At 36.8% G+C, this 20,983-nt stretch overlaps 2 protein-coding genes across 2 annotated transcripts; both read right to left on the bottom strand.

Annotated features, from left to right (window-relative positions):
* Positions 1-522: 522 nt before the first annotated feature.
* Positions 523-2,716, bottom strand: LOC109019689 (glycine-rich protein A3-like). Its single transcript, XM_035691757.1, has 3 exons — positions 2,627-2,716; positions 1,536-1,855; positions 523-966 (listed from the first exon to the last, which is right to left on the bottom strand). The coding sequence occupies exons 2-3, from the start codon at positions 1,825-1,827 to the stop codon at positions 761-763; spliced, it is 498 nt and encodes a 165-aa protein (XP_035547650.1). The 5' UTR covers positions 1,828-1,855; positions 2,627-2,716; the 3' UTR covers positions 523-760.
* A 12,823-nt stretch (positions 2,717-15,539) lies between these two features.
* On the bottom strand, positions 15,540-16,985 carry LOC109019690 (uncharacterized protein C594.04c-like). The gene is made up of 3 exons (XM_035692460.1): positions 16,715-16,985; positions 16,348-16,611; positions 15,540-16,230 (listed from the first exon to the last, which is right to left on the bottom strand). Exons 1-3 carry the CDS (start codon positions 16,979-16,981, stop codon positions 15,751-15,753), a joined length of 1,011 nt encoding a protein of 336 aa, XP_035548353.1. The 5' UTR covers positions 16,982-16,985; the 3' UTR covers positions 15,540-15,750.
* Positions 16,986-20,983: the final 3,998 nt, after the last annotated feature.

The following is a 20,983-nucleotide window of genomic DNA, read 5'->3' as shown; positions in this document are numbered from 1 at the left end:
AGGACAGGTTGAAGACTATGTGGTTCTTATAAAAGTCTGGAATTTAGAGGTGAATAAAGGAGTCTAAAGAGAGTATCTGGAAGAGAGAACACGTATCTTCATCTGTACAAGTACTCTTCTTTTGTATCTATCTCTTTTTTTTCCCTTTTGAAATTATCTATTTTGCTTTATGATTTATCTATCCTTTTTAATTGCATTATAGTTGTTTTATGTCACAAAAATATGTCAGTTCATTACTTTTGCCTTTATCACTTTCCAGGTTGGTTTGTCTTCAACTTCCTTACTTGGCATGGCCCTTCCATTACTAATGGACCAGGCCCTTCTACATTTTATACTAAAATTAATTAGGAAAATGGTTGACGTAACCTAATATGAGTAAAGAAAATGATTCGAAAATTATATAGATAATATGTTTCTGTGGAATTTTTGAACTTATAAACCCTCTGAACTTTATGAGGGACCGAGTGGCTGCAACTTGAGGCGAAGTTCAGTCAGAAACCATGCATACATGAAACCATAGGGGGAAAAAAAATCCAAATCCAGCCTTCTTTTATTCATGAGACGTTTGCATATCTCTTTAGGAAACAAGAGCAACAACGATTATACTAATACTAGCCGTGCCATTTTCATACATAAAAGACGATTATTTATGGTTCTTTAGAAAGACCATATACTAATAAAGGACAAGTTCCCCAAGCTTGCTAAGAACATTCAAGCCTTGAGCTCCCCAGGAACATTGCATCTACTGATACACACTGCATCACTTCCATTTCTTGTACTTATGTTTCCCAAGCATGCCATTCTTCCAGCGCTTGCCATATTTCCCATGCTTAAGCTTTCCGTGACCATAGCCATAGTAACCCCCATATCCTGGACGATGAGCACCGTGGGAGAGCTGGTGAGAACCATAAGCAGCAGCTGCAGCAGCAGCACCCGTTGCTAGCAATCCTCCCATTGATCCATACCCTGTTATAATATTGATTCTCAGAAACAATCACAATGATTGAATAATTAATTAAATGGCAGCTACACCACTACTAACAGACCTGAAAGGAAAAAAAAAAATACAATCTAATGAATCCATTGTCCATATATCTAGCCATATTACAAGAAAAACGGATATTTTGACATTTTTTTTTGTGATGAAAATAATTATTTGTGACTGAAATCAATTCATTTTAGCTGGAAATAGTCATTTTGCTGAAAATAACGGATTACAAATAAACAGTTTTCTTGTAGCATAGAGACTACCATATAATAACTTATCCTTATCGGATGGGAAATGATTCAGATATAACTACTTTACAATTTTTATGCAATTCTTCGATAAGATATTATTATTTTTTAATTCAAATCCAACAAAGTCAAACATCAATTAAAATTATAAAATAATACTAGTACTTTATTAAAAACGTTATGCAAAAAAAAAAAAAAAAACTGCATGATCTGTATAAATTTTTATTGAATTAATATCAGACAGTACAATGCATAGCTATGTATAGGATTCTAGTTTCCCAAGTGAGAAAATGTCATACCGGAATGATATGGAACTGATGAACCAGGATAAGCGGATGGGGTAGGATAGGCTGGTGGAGGGTATCCACCAGGGGGAGGATATCCGGCTGGTTGGTATCCAACCAGAGGAGGAGGATATCCAGATGGTGGGTAGGAGGCTTGTGGGGGATACCCTTGAGGGAGATATCCTTGAGGGGGATATCCCTGTGGAGGGTAGTATCCCGCACCATTTCCAGCACCATATCCAGCAAGGTTTGAATGCAGGCCTTTGTCACTAGACTGGTAACCATGCTTGTCTTTTCCACCTCCCATTTTTCTTCAACTCGATCGCAGTAAAATGCTACAAAATTGCAAACGTATATATAGATGGAAACAAAAATATAAACTTAATAATCAATGCTACATATAGTGGTAGAGTACGCAAATGCTGCACAATCTTTTTAAAAAATAATAAAATTTATATTTATTTTTTTTTTAAATAATAATTATGCAGTATTTATACATTCTATGCTTACAAATATCATTTCTCAAAGTTAATTAATTGGCTAATAGACGTACGTACAACATAAGCAGACATAAAAACTGCATATCACACAAAATAAGATCACGACTAAGTAAAGAACCAAAATCAATCGGATATACAATTTAATCCAACGAGCATCAAAATATATTTTCCAGCTTCCTCATGCAGCAAGAAACAAGAAGACAAGATCATCAGCCATATCATCTGGCTAGTTATTACACTTACTAAGATTACTAATACTTTTTATGGTTGTCGGATATAATTAAGCTGCTCGTTGGGGAAACACTAGCAATCTATAGAAACCGATCGAAAGAAACTCTTCATACATCATTCTTTAAATTCAGCCCTAGTTCTTGACATGCAGTTCTTTATTATTCATGGAAAACGGATGCATATATGGCAATGGAATGTCTAATTATTGAGGTATTTTCTATTTGGCATCATATATATATATATATATATATATATATATATATATATATCAATGCCACAAACACAAACATATAAACAACGGCCAATAGAATTGGAAAGAAAGATTATTAAACGATTAATATAAGAAGATCATAAAGAACGCTGAAGCTAGCTTGCCTGTTAGAATGGAGTTTCAAGGCAAGAGCTCCCTCACTTCACAATGGAACGCTTGAGTTATTCTCCTTTCCCTCGTATATATATACATACATAGTGGTGGTTGCTATCATTTATCAGGAATGCGTTGCTTCAACGCGTCTATTCCATTTTATAGTATAAAGCTAGCTAGCTAGTATATTGAGGTGTTTTCTTTTATGATCCCGTGAGCTCGTCCCCAGATTATGCTCTGGGTACGTACAAACATCATCGTACGTGCGCGCGCCACTAGTCAATATATATGTCCAAACAATGCACGGCCGGGATATTCTACTTGTATGATCTATTCGGTTTTAACAAAATAATAATGAAGGTCAAATACTATGAATTAGATTTTAGATTTATATATATTGAAAATAAACTTGTATGTCTCTATTCGGTTTTAACAAAATATAAACAAAAAATGACGTAAATAAATTGACTCTTAATATATGTTAATTTCAGTTCAATCAACTATCAAAATAGAGCACTGCATGATTTTTTTTTTTTTTAGATATTGAAATTTATCTATGAGTGAATTTTTATCAAATTCAGTACAAGAAAATTGCTTAATTGTGACCAGCTATTTTATGCGAAAATGACTATTTCTTTCCAAAATGAATCTGTTCTCGTAACAAATAATCAGTCACAAATATTTTTTTTTTGTTATAGTAAAATTGCATAAAAAAAATTTCTCTCGATGTGCAATGTCAAATTAGAGTTAGCGAAAACTTATGTATTTATAAGAATTATTAACTGGAAACTCAAAATCTTTTTTAAAAAATTGTTGACCTTCCAAAGTCAATTGATCAAACATAATTTGGAATATACAATAAAGTAGTCATCAAGATCCATAGAGTCCTGGGAAAATAAAAAAAATTTCTGGGAAAGAAGAAACATTTAAAAATATTATTGATATCATTATCTCGTTCTTAATTGTTATCACAAACAAATGGGTGGTTTTTTTTTAAGGGATTGAGCCAAGTCTTGACAACAGCCAAGCATTTATAACTTCTTAGATTTATGTGTCCGCGCAAACGTCGCGTGTTTCTTTTAAGGTACTAGTAGAGGGAACGTTAGATATTATATACAGACCCGCGGGTATGCTTTCATGCACAAGAACCATGCCAGAAGATAGTAGGAGTTCGGGCAAATCGTACTAGCTCCACTAAATCTAATGCTTACGAGGGAGCTCGTGTCACACCTCATATCCAGAGGGTTAGGGAGTGAGTTCATATCACATGCGATCCATTTCGACTGTCACAAGCTTAAAAATCATTTGAATAATAATTGAGATAATTGGATAAATTATCAACAACTCAATAAGCAGTGAATATAAATTAGTGTATAATCAAGAGTCGATTACAAAATGCAAAACAAAATAGAATATCAAAATAACAGAACGATATTTTAGAAACATTTATTTACAACAATACAATATACAAAAGTCCTTTAACATAGACATCATTGAACAACATCATAACAGAATTGATATCATGTTTATATCTCATGGTAGGTTGTGCAAACCCTAGCGGCCAACCAAGAAGAAATAGAGTGTGAAGTGCCATAGGGTTTATCAAATGCAAAATCATATTATAACAAAATACTGAGTAGACAAATATCATATAATTACATATACATTTTAGATTTCATATTCGTTCTTTTTATACAATCGAGAACATAGTAGAAAAATATTCATGTCTACATCGGTCATGACAGAAAAATATTTTATTTTCTTGTTTAGATTCAAGGAATAGTGCAGAAAATGACTGAGGTTGTTTTCATAACAAAATATGCAAGTTTTTCATAAAATCAAACTCGATTGGTGTGACGCCCTCAAACCCCACTTGGGATTGGACGGAGACTGAAATATTGGGATATGTAACTCAAGGCTACATACTCTGTTTGTGATAGCTAGGATGCAATGCACCTATTTGTACTAGCAGTATGCAATATATCGCCGCGAAAAAGTTTAAGGTTCATATAAAATTAAGTAATGCTTAAAGCAGTTGCGTTAGTGCATTGTACCATAAAAAAAAAAACTAAGCATAATCCAAATGTCGTTCATGTCATAACATTTTTCAAAAAAACCCAAATATGTGTTTAACATTTTTCCCAAAACAAGGGACCATTCCAAAAGGTTTAAACCTTAATTCATTTCCAGTACAAGTAATGTGGTCCCTTTCAAAATAGAATTTTTTTATTTTTTATTTAATTTATCCTTGCCCTGATTAAGCAACCTCCTTAGCTCCTTGAAGAGTTGCAAAACCTCAGTGATAATTTGGTTGGCGGCTTCTAGTCTATCTATCAGGGAGGACTCAAATGAGCTCTCACGGCTCTTCGGCACCTCCTTGACTGTCGGGGGTATCGACCTCTTGAGGAGAAAATAGTGTTTGTTTGCTTGAGGAGAAAATAGTGTTTGAAACTTGGAAGAGAGAAGTATTCTAAGTGACGTGTAGGGGAGTGTGGAGAGGAAGAGAGAAAGAGTGAAATCTAAAAATGGCAAAGAGAAAAAGCCCTTGGGCGTGTGGCTTCTCCCCACTTTTATAGATTTTTCCAACGAATCACATTGGTTGTTTCTGGACCATTGCATGTACGCCATGTGGCGTGTGCCCCTTCCCTTGGCTGAAACCCCTTCCTATTCTTGCATCAATGGATGCCTTTGGTAAAATCAAGGGCCACAGTGGACATGTGGCGTGTGTCTTGCCCCAAGCTAAATCCTAAAGTCCTCTAAGTCCTTTCCATTCTGTCCAGGTTCAATGTACCCTAGGTGCAAAAGCGTAAAATCCTCAAAGTCCCTTCATTTCCCCAAGAAAGTGGGTGTGTGCATGCATGCCAAGTGGCATAGGCGTGTGGTGAGCGCATGGTGTTGCCCCCTTTCTCTTTTCCCCATGAGGATCCTTCATTTTCTGCATATTCCCTAGGTGACTCTCCCACTACCCAAAGCCTTCTTGAATCCCTAAAATGACATGTGGCAAGTGAGTGGGTGAGGATGGGTGTGGTGGCCGAAACCCTAGGGCTAAAAGAGTCCTCTCCTCTGGCGCCTCTTACATTTCCAGATAATTGTTCTTCTAGAAGGTCCCTCTACTCAAAGAGTGAGTGACACTTGGCGAAAAAGGGCTGAAAATCCCTTAGGTAGGCGTGTTGCTTGTGGAAACTGAAATGACCTTTTGTCTCTTGAGTTTTCCTAAGCAAATCCCTTGGAATCACCCTTTTAGTTTCCCCATGTGCCATTTCCCATGCATATCCCCCTTGAGTCTCGTCACTTTTGACAAGTGGCATGATGTGGTGGTGTTTGAGTGGGTGTGTTGGCCGAGTGGCCCTTTGGCCTCCCATGGGTGTCCTCATGATAATTATCTAGAAGGTCCATGCATGAGTGACATCATGTGGCAAGCCAAGTGACTTTTCACCATGGTAGGTGTGCAAGGCTTTTGGGTTTCCAAAACTTTAAACTTCTCTCCCCTTTAGCCCACTATCACGTCCAGGTTCGTTGGGTGTTGGATGTGCCCCTTGGTCCTTGAGACTTTCGAGTTTAACCCCAAATGGGCTGGCCGAAATTCTAAGGCTTAGGTGGCCTATATTATGGGCTTGGGTGCCTAGTGCACTGAAGAAATATTGAGGCACAAAGCTTCTAAACATTCTATACTTAATTCATGGCACAAAATAAATAATAAACTGGCAATGAAATACGGATGAAAACTTGGCTAAGTCTAGGTTATCATAGTTGGTTTTGGCAAAGTCTAGCATAAGAGCACCACTTACCTAAACTTTTTAACATTTCTGAGTTGTCTCACATAATGCCCAGCGAAAACCAATCGACAACTATAAATTAATAAAACTAAACTAGTACATCCAAAATAAGAAGACAACTAAATGACTCCACGACGATAAACCCATGGTTCTGATTCCATATCTTTGCTTATAACTAGTCGAAAATACTCCAATTATGAATATGTTCATTCAAATATTTCATAAGCACTTGATACTTAACAAGTCAATCCATCTAAATCAATTCTAACCACATGTCATAAAATATGCTTATACCACATACTCCAGATGATTATTCATTAAACATCAACCCAAAACCTTCTACTATTCTACATTGTTAGGAACAGCCTGGTGCGAAAGGGGATAGACCATTCTTGGAATTGAGTGAAAGGCAAAGATGAGAAATATTCTAGTGGTCTAAGGAATTAGTAGCAAGAGCTGTAAAGTGTAGCCAATCCAGCACATGGGGATCAAGCAACTCGCAAACGCTCGGCTGATCGTCCCAGAGTAGGCGGAGATAAGTGTGCTAATTCAATAAAGGCAAGCACAAAAATGCCATTTATCGAGAGGTGAGAATGAGGAGTTGTGGAAGTCAATAACTCTGACAAGACAAAGACATTTGAAAATATATTTTCAGAAATTGTATTTTCACCCATTCAAACTTATTTTCAAAAATATTTGAACTAGTAACAATATAACTCACACAACGTAACTCTGCATTTCTTATTCATTCACACATTCTTATTCAATATAAATACCTATGGATACCTCATGGTTTCCCTAAGAATCGTGTACATTTGCTAGTTACTACATCACATCATAGCCTTTCGATTAGTTATGAATACGTCATAGGAGAGAGAGAGAGAGAGAGAGAGAGAGAGTCAAGCAAATCGACACACCTGCACCATGAGTTCTCTTTAACTCTTGGCAGATCGACACGCCTTCACCAAAATTTCACAATAAACACGGCAGTTTGTAACACCTTCATTGCAGTTATCACATTTTTGCACACACTAGTGTTACTACTACTTCACTCCGGAAACCTTATGGTCTCATTCAAAGCCCGTTGACTATACTTCATCAACCTAGGGGTTATGTGTCAAAACTTACTTTAATGCAAAACCCTTAACTTTGCATGACCATAGGACAACAACGTTTGATTATAGCATGACATATGAATGACATGTAACATACGAGAAACCAAATGGATAGACCATTCTTAGAATTGGTAGCAGACGAACCAAATTGCAGCCAGTCCAGCACATCGGCGAGCAAGCACCTTGCAAACACTTGGCTATCACATCCCAAAGCAAAGTGGAGAGAAGTGTATCGTTTCACTAAAGGCGAGCACGAAAAGGCCACTTACTGAGAATGAGAGAACAAGGAACTGCAGAAGCCAGTGTGGACGCCCCCAACCTTCGCTTGTGATGGAACGAAGACTTGAAGCGTGGGACATGCAACACATGGTTACATACCCCAGTTAATGATAGATAATATGTAATACATTCTTCTAGTATACAACTAGTAGTATGTAATAATCTCAGCAGAAAAAAATGGTAACTACTACAAATTTTTGTGCCAGAACAAACTAAAATATCCCAACATGTAATTTAACCATAAATAATGCCTTACTTAAAAGAGGTTTAGATGGTAAGGCATTAGGGGTGTAAACTCAAACCGGAAAACCGGATCGGACCGGACCGAACCGGATCGGTTTTACCGGTTTTGAACCGGTCCGGTCCGGAACCGGTTTTTAAAATGTAAAAATCGGCCGGTTCTGGTTCCTGAAATTTTTGGACCAGACTGAGCCGGACCGGACCGGTTGATTAAAAAAAATATTTTTATATATAAGTTTTATACAAAATATTTTATATATATTAAATATTAATATATATAAGTTTTATATATAATATATAATTATAAATTTTTATGTGAAATTTTATATATAACATATATATTCATATATGAAATAATTTCTTATTATAATTTATAAATTTTTACATAAAATGTTAATACTAAATCACTAAAAGTTTATAAATAATACTAATATATAACTTATAACTATACCAATAGTCTAATATTAATACTATTATATAGTCTAATATATTAATAAAAGTATAAAACAGTTTTTTTTAAATCAATTTTTTTTTATAAACAAATTTTTAATGACAAATTGTGAAATTTACATTTTAAAAAAATCGAAAACCGGAAGTACCGGTTTAGGAGGGTAACCGGTGCGTAATCGGTTTTGAAAAATACAAAACCGGTACATACCGGTTCGGTCGTAGATTTTATCCAAAACCGGACCGGTTACACCCCTATAAGGCATAAGTCAAACCAAAATCTGAAAGATGAAATCTCCTTATTATAGACAAGGTTCATAAAAAGGTGGCTCAAAACATCTCTCTGATATGCTCCATGGTGAATAGGACCATCTCTAAGAACATTACTATTAACTCCATCTTTTGGTTGGGATAGGGCTCTTTTTCAATCATGTGAAGCCAAAGGGCAGATTTCATCACCATCTTATTCGTCAAAGGTTGGTCCTGACGATGTAAGGCACAGACGTTGTGAGGCCAGGACTGTGCTTGAGGGCCTAGCCTATTTCTTGGAGGTGCGAACGACGCTGTTTTGGGGTAAGTGTCTTATTCTCCCAGCTCCCGATTTCTTTTCCCTCTCTTTCTCATTTATGTTTCTTTTCTTTCGATTCTTCCACTCCCGCATCTCTCCCTCCCATGTCTATCTCTTTTCTTTTCGGTTTCATTTTTATTTCTAGTTGCTGGCGTTAATTTGTGATTTTCGAATCCCATGCCCTAAACTTCCTCATCTTCGGTTTTACCTCTTGCATTGCATTTAGTTCGGTGGGTTGCCGTCCGCTGCGTATTCCCTTCCTCTCCATTTGCATTTCAGTTCTCCCTCTGCGAGTCAGCGAGCATCATTTCTCATCCCTCCATTTTCAATTGGTAAGGGTTCCATTTTCATTCCTTTAATTTTCGGATTCCTTATGCTGTGAAATCGTGCGGATGTTCTTCTTAGCATTTGTTGGTTTTCCTCATCTGTTTTCTCTTCACTTGCAGGTCAGTCCGTGAGCCTCCATTTTGGTTCTTTCTCTTAGTTTTCCAACTATTTTCGTGGCTCATACTTGTGTTTTATTTCCATAGGTTTCCCTTTTTGGTTTGGTCATTCACTACTCCGTGTGCTATATTGTTGTCGTGCCCTGTTTTGCCATAAAAGCCGTAAGCTTCACTCGTGCCTTGGTGATTTTGGTGCTTGCCGTGTGTGCATGCTCTGCTGCTGCTTGTTGTTTCTCAGTTTCTTTGGGTAGGTCCTTGCCATTTTTATCTCTTGATTTTTCTTGTCTTGTGGGAGTTTAAGAGGGAAATACACGTGTTTGTGTTACTCGTTTTGTTAAATAATTTTAGGTGTTTTACCAACTTGCCTTCTTTAGAGCATAAGAGTTGATTTTTGTTGGATTAGTGCTCTAGAAATGTTAGAAGGGTACGTTCTTTTGACAAGTGCAGTTTAATATTTTTGAAGTGTTGGGTTTTGATTTCGGTTGTGGAGTTGTGAATGGAAAGAAATGTGCATTGTGTAGTGTTGTTTGGATAAATTGTTGGTAATTGTTTGGGATTACGAACTACTGGAATAAGTGTGAGTTATTGGGATTTGAGTTGACATGGGCTTTGATGCTTGTATTGGACAATATTGAGCTTGGTATAGAATATTTTGGGTCGAAGTGTGGGCTGTCCAGATTGTTATTTGGCTGTTTTGAGTTGGATTAAACTTGCTGAATTATGGTCTAGAGATTGGGTCTTAAGTTGTCTCAGACCAATTTTGTGTTGTTGGACTTTAATATTTAGTTTATATATTTTTTTATGAATAGGTGACGAGACGGATAGAGACCGTATTCAAGGTATAGATAATACGTTGCAGGAGTCAGGTAAGCGGGATTCCTATGCTAGGTTTTATACAAGTTAATAAGACTGAGGTTGATTTTATGAAAACTTGCACATTTTGTGATATGATGGGAACTTGTGAAAACAAAGATCAACCTCAGTCACTTATCTGCATTATTTATGAAATCTGTGTGGAAAAAAAAAATATGTTCTGACATGCATTGTGTAGACATGAACTAAATTCTATCATGTGGTTTCTGAAATCTGAAAAAGTGAGCGATATTGAGAATATGGAAAATTGTGCATTTATTTAGAAAGAAGTTCTGGCTTTTGTTGTCAGTGTGTGTAAACTGTCTGATTCTGTTTTGGGTACTCTGTATTATTTTGATATAACATCTGAAAACCTTTAGCATGGTGTACTGGTATTTGTATCTGACTCTGTCTCTGCTCTGCTCTGTTATGCTCTGCTCTGTTTGGGTTGGTACCAACTTCTCTGTCTCTGAGTGCACCCACTTTGGAAACAAAGTGGTTTTATTGTGGTCTTTCCTGTGTACACACTCGGGGCTCCGAGAAGAATAAAGAAAAGATTTCACCTTTGTCTCTGCCTGGTTTGGCCACCGGGGTTAGCACAACCCTACTACGGGGGTGAAACATGGTCTCTGCTCTGTGTGATGCTCTGTTTTGATCTGATGATGATACTCAGTTTATGTTATGCCAAAGTATTATGGGTTTTACGAGTCTTAAAACCATCGCTCTGTTACTTTTGAAAATATGTACTGTTTTGCATGATAACTCTGGAAAATATTTTGTTCTGCATGCTATACTTTGTAAATGCTCATGTTTGCACGCTAGCATATGTCTCCTACTTACTGAGTTATTGATAACTCACCCCCTATTATTATAATATTTTTCAAATGATGTAGAGAGTCCAAATGAGGACCTGGATTAGATTGGTGAACGTGTTTAAGCTGAGGAGATGTGGTTAGAAGAAGGACTTCTGATGTTCTTAGTTTTAATGTCTTTGAGTTTTATTTATATCTTGGGTTTAGTAAGACTTATGAAATTATTAGTTGGTTTGTTATGACTACTGAGAGATTATGGACTCCTTAGTTTCTTTTGCTGCAGTAATGACTTTGTGGAGTTTTCAATGTGGTTATTTAGAACACTTGATATTGAGTTTTGCTATTAAAGTTTTAGAGTTTTATTTTAGTTGTGTTGGGAAATAAGTTCTTAAGAGATATGTAGTAATTCTCCAGATCAATCGGGTTTGGGGCGTTTCATTTGGTATCAGAGACATGTTTGAATTATGCATACTATAAACCTTGGAGGTTTAGATTTCTGTGGGTTCATAGGATGTAAAGATTTCAGTGTAGGAACTTGAGGAAGTTAAGGATGATCATATGGTTATTTAGAGTATTTGAGATTGACTTTTGCTAATAAAGTTTGAGAGTTTTATTTTAGTTGTGCTAGGAAACATGTTCTTAAGTGACATGTAGTAATTCGTCAGGCCAACCAGGTTTGGGGCGTTACACAACTTCTATCATTCTGGAGAATGATAGTGAGACTACCACAGTGAGATTCATTAAAATCTCAGTAAATTAAACAACAAACTTATACAGAGATAAAATATGTGCATGATTAATGACAAACATGATATGTATGCATGATATGCAGAAAACTGTATTTTCCTTTATCCAGAGTCCTTATCATCTTTTCTAAAAAGAGCTTTGATGCGCATTTTCTTACAAAGAACATTTTTTTAAAAATATACTTATTGTTATTAGAGCCATTATAACATAATCTATGGTATTATCATAGTTCCTTATTTGCATTGTGAGCACTTGCTGATGACCGTAGCACAAATTTTTGTTGAAACTATGTTGTCTGCAAACCCATTTTATCAATGCATTGCCATTAAACATTTTATCATCACCATAAAATATACACCCACCAGCATTAGGTGCCATATATGACTTTGCTCTAGTATTCTACAAATAAAATCCATTCGAAACCCATTGACGGCTCGTTGTCAACCCAGGGGTTACTACTCCAATTTTATTCACTCTAGAGTGGACATGGGAGTTCCATTAGGATAGCGCCTCATCGCATTGGGTCATGATAAAATATTTTTATGCTATGCTTCATGACAAAATATTTCATGACATATGTTCATTTCATAACATGTAGTAAGCTTTTTGCAAAAATGACATTTTTATGCAACATGCTAAAAACAATATTCTTTCATGCTTGTGCAAGAGTAACATAACACATGCCATGTATGCAAGTAGTCAATGCTCAATGATGTATCATATGAAAATTCATGATCAAAATGACATTTATTGCATGAATGTGTTATTTATATAAGAATCATAAATAAATTATCCAAGAGTAACTTAGAAGCTAACTTACAAACTTTTTGAATTTTATGGATCACCTCTTGCTAAAATCAAATACGTACTAGAGTTAAAATTCTAGGATAAAAATAGTATTTGCAAATCAACCCCTTAATTTCCTGAAATTGACATTTTGGCCCAAAACTTTTACTATTTATAAATTGGTCTCAAATTTCACAAAATTGCACAAACCTCATGTTTTTCATGTTCTTAATCCATATATGATCTTAGAATTATAAGAATCAAACATCTAACATGTGGCATGCATTAAGCTAATTTTCACTATATATGATTTCAAGACTATAATCTCCATGAACGCATGTGTGACCAAAAATTATGATGTAACTAATAATGGGTCTATTCCTAAGGAAATGTTAACAACTTAGATTCAGATCACATGAGATCCTATCAACCATTATGTATTGATCAACATCTAATCATCACAAATTCTCCAAACCGAGTATATGCATGATGTATCTAACTTCTCTTTGACATATGAACTCTTATAGCCTAAATAAATCATGCAAAAAATAACTCTTATCTTGATGAAAATATTCTTCCAGATGTTTATCACTCATGATTTGGAAAATTTAATTAAGAAATCACAAGATAACCTCAACAAGTGGAATCTCAAGTATGCTAGATGATCAACCCAAGATATTGATTTATAAACCTACCATGACATGTTGTTTTCTTCAAATATGAACCTTTAATCAATCAAACAAGATATGGTCTGAATTTACAATATCATATCAAGATATGTGATAGCTAATATTTTACACCAAAATCCGCTCAACTTAAAAATCTAACTCATCAGTAAAATCAGCCCGCTTAAGATATTTTATGAATATATATATATATATTTATATATTAAATAACATTGAAAATTCATTTCATAAAATAGACTTATTCATAATTAAAGTGTTAAGAATAAATTTTACTTTTATTATTTACTGCAAAACTTTTAGTTTTAAAACTAATACTTACAGTGATTTCCATATTAAACCCACAACTAGTAAGCCCTAGTTAAAAATTAAGCCAAACTTAAAACATGTTGCATGTGAAAGGAGGACCAAAATGGCTACTGCCATAACTTAAACACCAATGGTAATAATGTAAATGAGCATTCCATGTGAATATACTTACAGCAGAATAAACGATATCCTCACTTGTGGAAGAAAATGGTCGTGCAATAGAGAGGAGTTCCATCCTCACTGAGAGAGCTTAGGACACGTGATGGAACAAGGGGCTAGGCTAGCCGAGATGAAATCACGATGGCCTCCTTCGTGGCACATGGTGGAGTTCAGAGAGAGAGAGAGAGAGAGAGAATCACATAGAAAGAGAGAGAATTTACATCGAGAAAGTAGAAGGGGCTTGTGCCGCCATGGTGCAAGGCAGTGGCTACACAGGGTGGAGCATTCGATTTGGGTGGAGCCGGGTGGTTTGAAGAGGCTGAGGATGGGAGGGAGGCCCATGGTGGTCTCAGTTTGTTTATGGCTTCACAGTTATACTTCGTGTAAATGCTTGGTGGTCATTGGTTTCATACGTTGGGTGGCCTTCTAGGAGGTTGTCTGGTTTTGTGTCTCATGTGGGTGGCGGCGTTGGGTGCACTCAGTGGCTGGTAGTGTCATGCAGTTGTGAAACCGTTAGGCGTGTGGCCTTGCTTCCTCTCTGTTTAATAGTGTTTTGGTTTTGTTTAGAGGATGGTGCAGGCTTGTGGTTTGCCGTGAGGGAAGTCAGTGAGGGTGCTACGTTGTGAGACGTGGGGGCTTCTTTGACCATGATGGGAAGCTTCGTGGTGGGTGGGTTTCTTTTCTCTCAACCTGTCTAGGTGCTACGATGGAGGAGTATGGGTCAACAAATGTGGGGCTAGCGGCTTGTTGTCATGTGTTTGAGTGGCTGTAGTTTATGGGAGGGAGTGAAGGTGGTGCTACTTCACCGCAGTGCACTTCGGTTGAAGGTAGTGGCACACGGTGGGGCTTTGGGCTTTGATGATGGTGGTTGGTAGCAACTCGTGAAGCTTGACTAGAGTTGTGATGGCTGTTGGGGGGTGGTTTCTGTTTCTTCTTCCAAGCAAAGGTGGTAGTGGTTCCATTTGAGTACATGAGGCAGTGCCTGAAGTAGGAGTGGCTTGCTATGCTTGGGGCTTGAACTATTTTGGTTTTTGTTGCTCTCACATCGAGGGGATTTCCGAGGGCTCGTTTTGATGTGCGCTAGTGTGGTGCAACCGCAGTGCATCAAGGTAGAGTTTTCAACGTGGGAGAGAATCGTGCTGCTAGAGTGGTGAACGTGGGTGAAGTAACTAGAAAACTAAACTAGAGTTTTGAAGAAGAATAAGATCCACCCACGATGCATGGGGCTGAATATATATATCAGTATTTGATTTAAGAATTTAAATGAGAAGGTGACTCTAGAGTTGTAACCCTAATCTGTTTGAAATTGAACACAAATTTAAATCGGCCTTAAGTCTTCAAGTCCAAAATAAATCCATCCTCCAATAATATCTCCGAACCTTTAGAAGAATTTTTCGGGTCAATTTTTAATTATTTATGGCTCACTTGGTCCATAAATAGTAAATGGGCTTTAACCTAATTATCAAGTCTAATAAAATCCATATTCCGTCGTAATCATATTTTGGGCTCGTGCCTATTCAAAAATTACCCAATATATCAAATGCGCTTCCCATAAATAATAACCTAAAAAAATTTATAGATCGCGGTTTAGCATGGGCTTGGTTCTGGGCTCGAGTGTTACAGGTAAATTGATCAACTTTAGTCACTCTTGCCAGTAATCTACAAGACATGGTCGTAATAGAGGCAGCATATTGAGCACTAGGAGTTCTTGATTTTATAATGACCTCAAAATCAGTTCTACAAGAAAAATACATTTATGCTCCTATCATAGTGTTAACAGCCAAAACATAACCCATCTTCTTCTTGAAATAGAAACTAAACAAACAAGTCTAGAAATTGCAGCAACACTTGATATAAAGCTGGATAATGCTGATCTATATATATAACTACCAGATCTTAGCGATTAACGAACAATCAAATCAATTGTTTTTATCTCGTTTTCCTATGGTGGAAGACCTAAACCAAGGAATGCATACTGAGGTTGTCTTCTGGTACAGCCTGTATGCCTCAGCTCTGTAATCTTGCTTCACCATCCGGTCCTCCACAAGCTTAGTCACATAAGCTAAGCAAAGACTATTTATAAGTGCTCCGAAAAAGGTCCATCCATGTCCCGAATTGCATGCAAATATTACTAGTCCCCACCACCACAACTGCTCTCCAAAGTAATTTGGATGCCTAGAATAGTTCCACAAGCCCTTGTCGAGGATTGGTACCATTGGCTTTCCCATCTCCTTTAGTTTGATGTTTCTAGTCACAAAGTCATGAAGTTGCGTGTCTGCATTGTACGCGACAACGATTCCGCACAGAGAGACAACGACGGCAGTTAAATCCCAGATGTTCAAAGGTTTGTCGACGGAGTGGACAACATATAATGGGAGGCTAACTCCAACTAGAAATACCTGCAAAAGTTCAAACAAACAGAAAAGGAGAAATGAAATGAAATCATATTTAGCTAAAATGGTTCTGAACCCCTTTTAGTAAATTAATCGACGAACAGTTGCCCTGAAGTCAACTACCTGTTGAGCAGCGTAAATGGCGAAAAAGGAAACCCACCACCAGTGCTTGCCGTACTGTCGGCGCATGTCGGTGAACCTCCAGTCCTCTCTGGCGCCCCACTGCCAGCCTTCACGCCTGAAATAGTTATGGTTAAGCCTTACACTCCACACCCAAGTCATCAAGATCGTGATCCTCGACCTCCACCAGTTATAATGAGAGAAAGGGTGACTTGCATAGTAATGAACAAGCATCACCGGTATTACCGTCCAATACAAATCAATCATCTGCACCCAAAAACAGAACAACAATCAATGGGAAAGCTAAAAAAAAAAAAAAAAAGGCAAAGTAGTTCTGAAGGTAAACGAAGAAGAGAAGCGACTTGCGTACCCAGTGGCTGTTCTGAATATGGCCGATAAGCCAGAAGAGTACATTGACGTTGAGGAAGAAAAGGGGGTTGACCAAAAGAAGAGGGTGCTGATAACACCATGTCCAAAGAGGAACCTGAGAAAGCCATGCACCCTTACTATCAGAAGAAGTGAAAAGATAATGGTGGTTCAGGAAGGAAAGGTAGAAGAGTATGGAGGGAAGGGGAGTTAAAAAGGCTATCAAGGCATTTTTTGAGTTGGCAGCAGCAGTAGAACCACCAAAACCCATGGTTTTTCCCTATCCTTGGTTTGGTCTTAGTTGTAGTTTGAGGCCTAATTTATATAGCAGCAGCAGCAACTCTCGCTGTCTAACGTTCTCAAACAAAAAGTTTCCTGGCATGCACCCACCATATATGATACGTACATTCAATTAAAGAATATTGTCAATTCTCTCTTTCGGCCAAGATGCTAAAAGTGCATCTCTTCCTAGGTCCAAATAATGATTAGGTTCCACCATGCATGCCAAACCCCAGCATGTTGATTCAAAGTAAATGTTAATGATCACACGCGATCATGATGTGGGTATCTGGCTTTATGATCGCGCTTAATTGTCTCTAGTTCTTGTTGGAATTACACTCATTGGATGTGGGGCACGTATTCTTTCACCGTCTAGCTAACTCCTATTAAAATTGGACCTAAGAAAAATTGCTTATTTACCTTTCGAAACACTTGTTAAGAGGGATTAATTATACTGGCCGTTTCTAAAACTTCTATCAAATTAAACTACGAAGACACGCCCTCTAGATTATTCAAGGCATTGCATGCATGACTTCAGTTGTACTAAATGTCGTACTTTCTTCCCCTAAAATTAGCTTCACCGTCCATGAGACTTGAACTTGAAAACTCTGATCATCGATCAAAACTAAGCCCAGAAAGCTTCGTAACTAAGTCGACGACATGGTATTTTTTTTCCCACTCAATCATCTTCAGTTAATACTATATATGTCATTGCTTGATGGATAGTGAAGCTACTTAAGGTCATCCATCTCAAAAAGTAGTCTTGGTTTTATCTTCCCTTTCTCTTTCAGATTATCTTCGGTACTCTGACGGATCCAAAGTAGGTATATATATTCTCTAGTTACTGTGTATCCTTTCTGGAAATTACACCAGGAAGTCAAATGGAAGTACTGCGAACAACTCTCTCTTGCTCTCTCTCTCTGATCTCCCCACATCCGCCAACACGCGCGATTCATAAATTCCCCTCGAAGTGGGATCCTTGTTCGTGGAGAAGCTATTATCAATTGCAGGCTGAAACATGGAAACTAATACGTACGTGACGATTGAAATCAGTGTCCTGGATCCCATATTCTACGACTAATATTAGTTTATTTAACAACAATGATGAGGACGTTCTAATGGACACCCCAACCTAGAAAAGTCTGAAAGATGAAAAATATAATAATGAGGCCGTTAACTTGGTTGTCGTGTTTGTAATGATGTTTGCAGCCGACAGTGGCGTGCCTAATGATAAATGCCTTGAGCTCTCGAGTCTCGAATCCAATATTCACATGGCATCCAACATTATATACCCGGCCCCAATCTGCGAATAGAGATGTCAAAACTACTAACACTGTAGGCTGCCACGCTCGGAGTGGCGGGACCATCATCGCGATCAATTAATGCCTGCTCAAAGCATGCACTAAATGAACTTAATTAGAAAGCAGATGAATACATGCTCCACAAAGGAAGTAATTATAAAAAAATCCATAGCATGCATAGGTCGTCGGCGGATCTTATTCCTTTCATTTTTGCGCTTGTCGAATCACAAATTATATACCTATGTAATCAAATCACATTGAGCAAAAGAAAAATCATAATATCTTGATATTATTAATGCTTAAAGCAAACCGTGAGGGAGCAAAATCACTGTAATACTCAGGTATAGAACTAAGCCGCTTTCCTAATTTTTTTTTTAATAAGAGATTTTTCTTTTTACGTATAAAGAATCCAGTTAATTTTTCGAATATTATTTATATTTTTTTTAGGATGAGTCGAGACCCAAAACTCAAGAAAGAGCCTATTTATTAATTTCTTTTGTTCACTATAAAACATGGGTCAAATATTTGAAATGAGCAAAAAGCCCAAGCCCATGAGATTTGGTATTGGCCCCACGACATGCAAGTCCGTTTCTTCTGCATGCACGTTTCTTCCTCTAGTTTCTAGCTTTCATTTCTTTTATGCACACCCTTTATAATACACAAACCTACTCTCTACAGACCCCATACATGGACGGCCACACCCTTCCTGCATGTTCTGAGCATCAACAACCAAAGCCCCTCCCACGTACAACATACTTTGTCAACTGCCCAAGAAGGGTGCCTGTACTAGCTTTTACATAAAAAGAAAATGAAATGAGGTTGATTTTAAAAATATGCATATTTATTTTGAAAAGAAATCTAAAAACAACCTCATATATGTATTATGCATATGCATGAAATCTGTATTAGAGAAGTATGTTTTTGTCATAAGTGGTGTAGATATGAGCTAATTTTGTGCATTTTGCTTCTGAACTATGCAAAAAGAGCGAATATGAAATTTATAAAAACTTGTGCATGTGGTTCGAGGATTTTCCAAATTGGTTTTGGAATATGTGAAATTATTTGAATCTGTTTAGTACTCTATTTTGATATGATGTGTCATCTGAAAATTTTGGTATGAATTTCTTATTCTGTATCTGAATATGATCTGGTTCTGATGTTGCCTCTGTTTTGTTTCTATTAAGGCCCTACTACGGGTATAATAGTGGTATACAGCCCCGCCACGAGTATATTGGTGGTTTATAACCTTACCACGGGGGTTAAACATGGTATACAACCCCGCCATGGGTATAATAGTGGCATACGGTCTCGCCACAGGTATAATGGTTACTTATAACCTTACATCGGGGGTTAAACATGGCATACGGCTCCACCAAGGGTATAATAGTAGTTTATAACCCTATCAAGGGGGTTAAACATGGTATATGTCCCGATGTGATACTCTGATATGATATGAAGATGATGTTTCAGATTTTGATATGCCAAACGATTTTTGAATAAGAAAGTTTTATGAAAGGTTTGCTCTAATATTTTGATAACATGTTTTGATACGCATTTTGAAAGTAAATATTCTGAATTCTGCATTCTGCATTATGAAAGTAAATGTTTTATTCTGTATTCTGAACTTGGTAAATGCTCATATTTACATACTAGTATATGTTCATTGCTTACTGAGTTGTTGATAACTCACAATTTATCTCCACAATATTTTTCAGATGTTTTGAGTATTTCACTTGAGGATCAAGATTACGAAGCATGGGTGAGACGATTTTAAGCATAGTGGATTAAGCCTAGAAGGTTTATATGAGTATTGAGAAATTTTATTAAGTAATTTTGTCGTATTCTGATGATTGGGTATTTTGGGAGGTTAATTATATTGTGGTAGTTGGTTTGAAACAATGAGTTTTCTATGGCAATGGGAATTTGGAGACTATAAATATATTGTTGAAATGTGAGTTTAAGTGAAAGGTAATAACTCTCCAACCTTTGCGAGACCGGGGCGTTATAGTTGGTATCAGAAACAAGTTTGAGATTCTACAAAATTTATGGATCGAGGTTTTGGTAAACTGAGGTTTAGAGATTATGAAGGAAAAAAAATGATGATTTTGATGAGACCTAAGGCTTTAGATTTTGCAGATTTTAAGAATTGACTTTAATGACACTTGGGGTTTTAGATCAGGTAGGCTTACTTTGTTGACTATAGGTAACAATCTTTTATAAGATTTAAGCTTTTAGAATTCTGTAGGTCCAAGATATGATTTTGAGGGTATTTAAGGCTTCCGCATTTACATACTCAAGGAAGGTGGCTTACGAAATCTAAGGTTTAGAGGTTCTGCATACTTTAAAATTTATCTGGATGAGATTTGAGGTTTTAGATTTTACTTAAGAAATTATTTTCACGAGATTTGAAATTTTAGATTCGGTAGGCTTATTCCGTAGACTTTAGCAAATGATTTATATAAGAGTTAAGATTAAGATTTTGATATATGTGTAAGCTTAATTGAAAGGCAGGTTTGAGGTTCAACAAACTATAATATATGAGATTCGAATATCTGTGGGCTAGGAAGTTAATTCATATTGGAGGTATAGAAATTTGAGGACTAAGAGATGATATGTGGAAATTTAAGGTTTAAGATCCTGCAGATTTTTAAGATCCTGTAGATTTTATAGATTGAGTTTTTGGAAATTTGAGG

This window comes from Juglans regia, chromosome 7 (genome assembly GCF_001411555.2).
Source record: "Juglans regia cultivar Chandler chromosome 7, Walnut 2.0, whole genome shotgun sequence".
In the NCBI taxonomy this organism is placed as follows: domain Eukaryota; kingdom Viridiplantae; phylum Streptophyta; class Magnoliopsida; order Fagales; family Juglandaceae; genus Juglans; species Juglans regia.
The sequence above is the reverse complement of the archived record's forward strand: the minus strand, read 5'-3'. Positions and strand labels throughout refer to the sequence as shown.

Coding starts and splice junctions, on each gene's coding strand:
- LOC109019689 (XM_035691757.1), bottom strand. CDS start 1,827: ATGGGAGGTGGAAAAGACAAGCATGGTTACCAGTCTAGTGACAAAGGC. Junction 967..1,535: donor ATCAGTTCCATATCATTCCG/GTATGACATTTT, acceptor ATATTATAACAG/GGTATGGATCAATGGGAGGA.
- LOC109019690 (XM_035692460.1), bottom strand. CDS start 16,981: ATGGGTTTTGGTGGTTCTACTGCTGCTGCCAACTCAAAAAATGCCTTG. Junction 16,612..16,714: donor ATATTCAGAACAGCCACTGG/GTACGCAAGTCG, acceptor TTTTGGGTGCAG/ATGATTGATTTGTATTGGAC. Junction 16,231..16,347: donor CCATTTACGCTGCTCAACAG/GTAGTTGACTTC, acceptor GAACTTTTGCAG/GTATTTCTAGTTGGAGTTAG.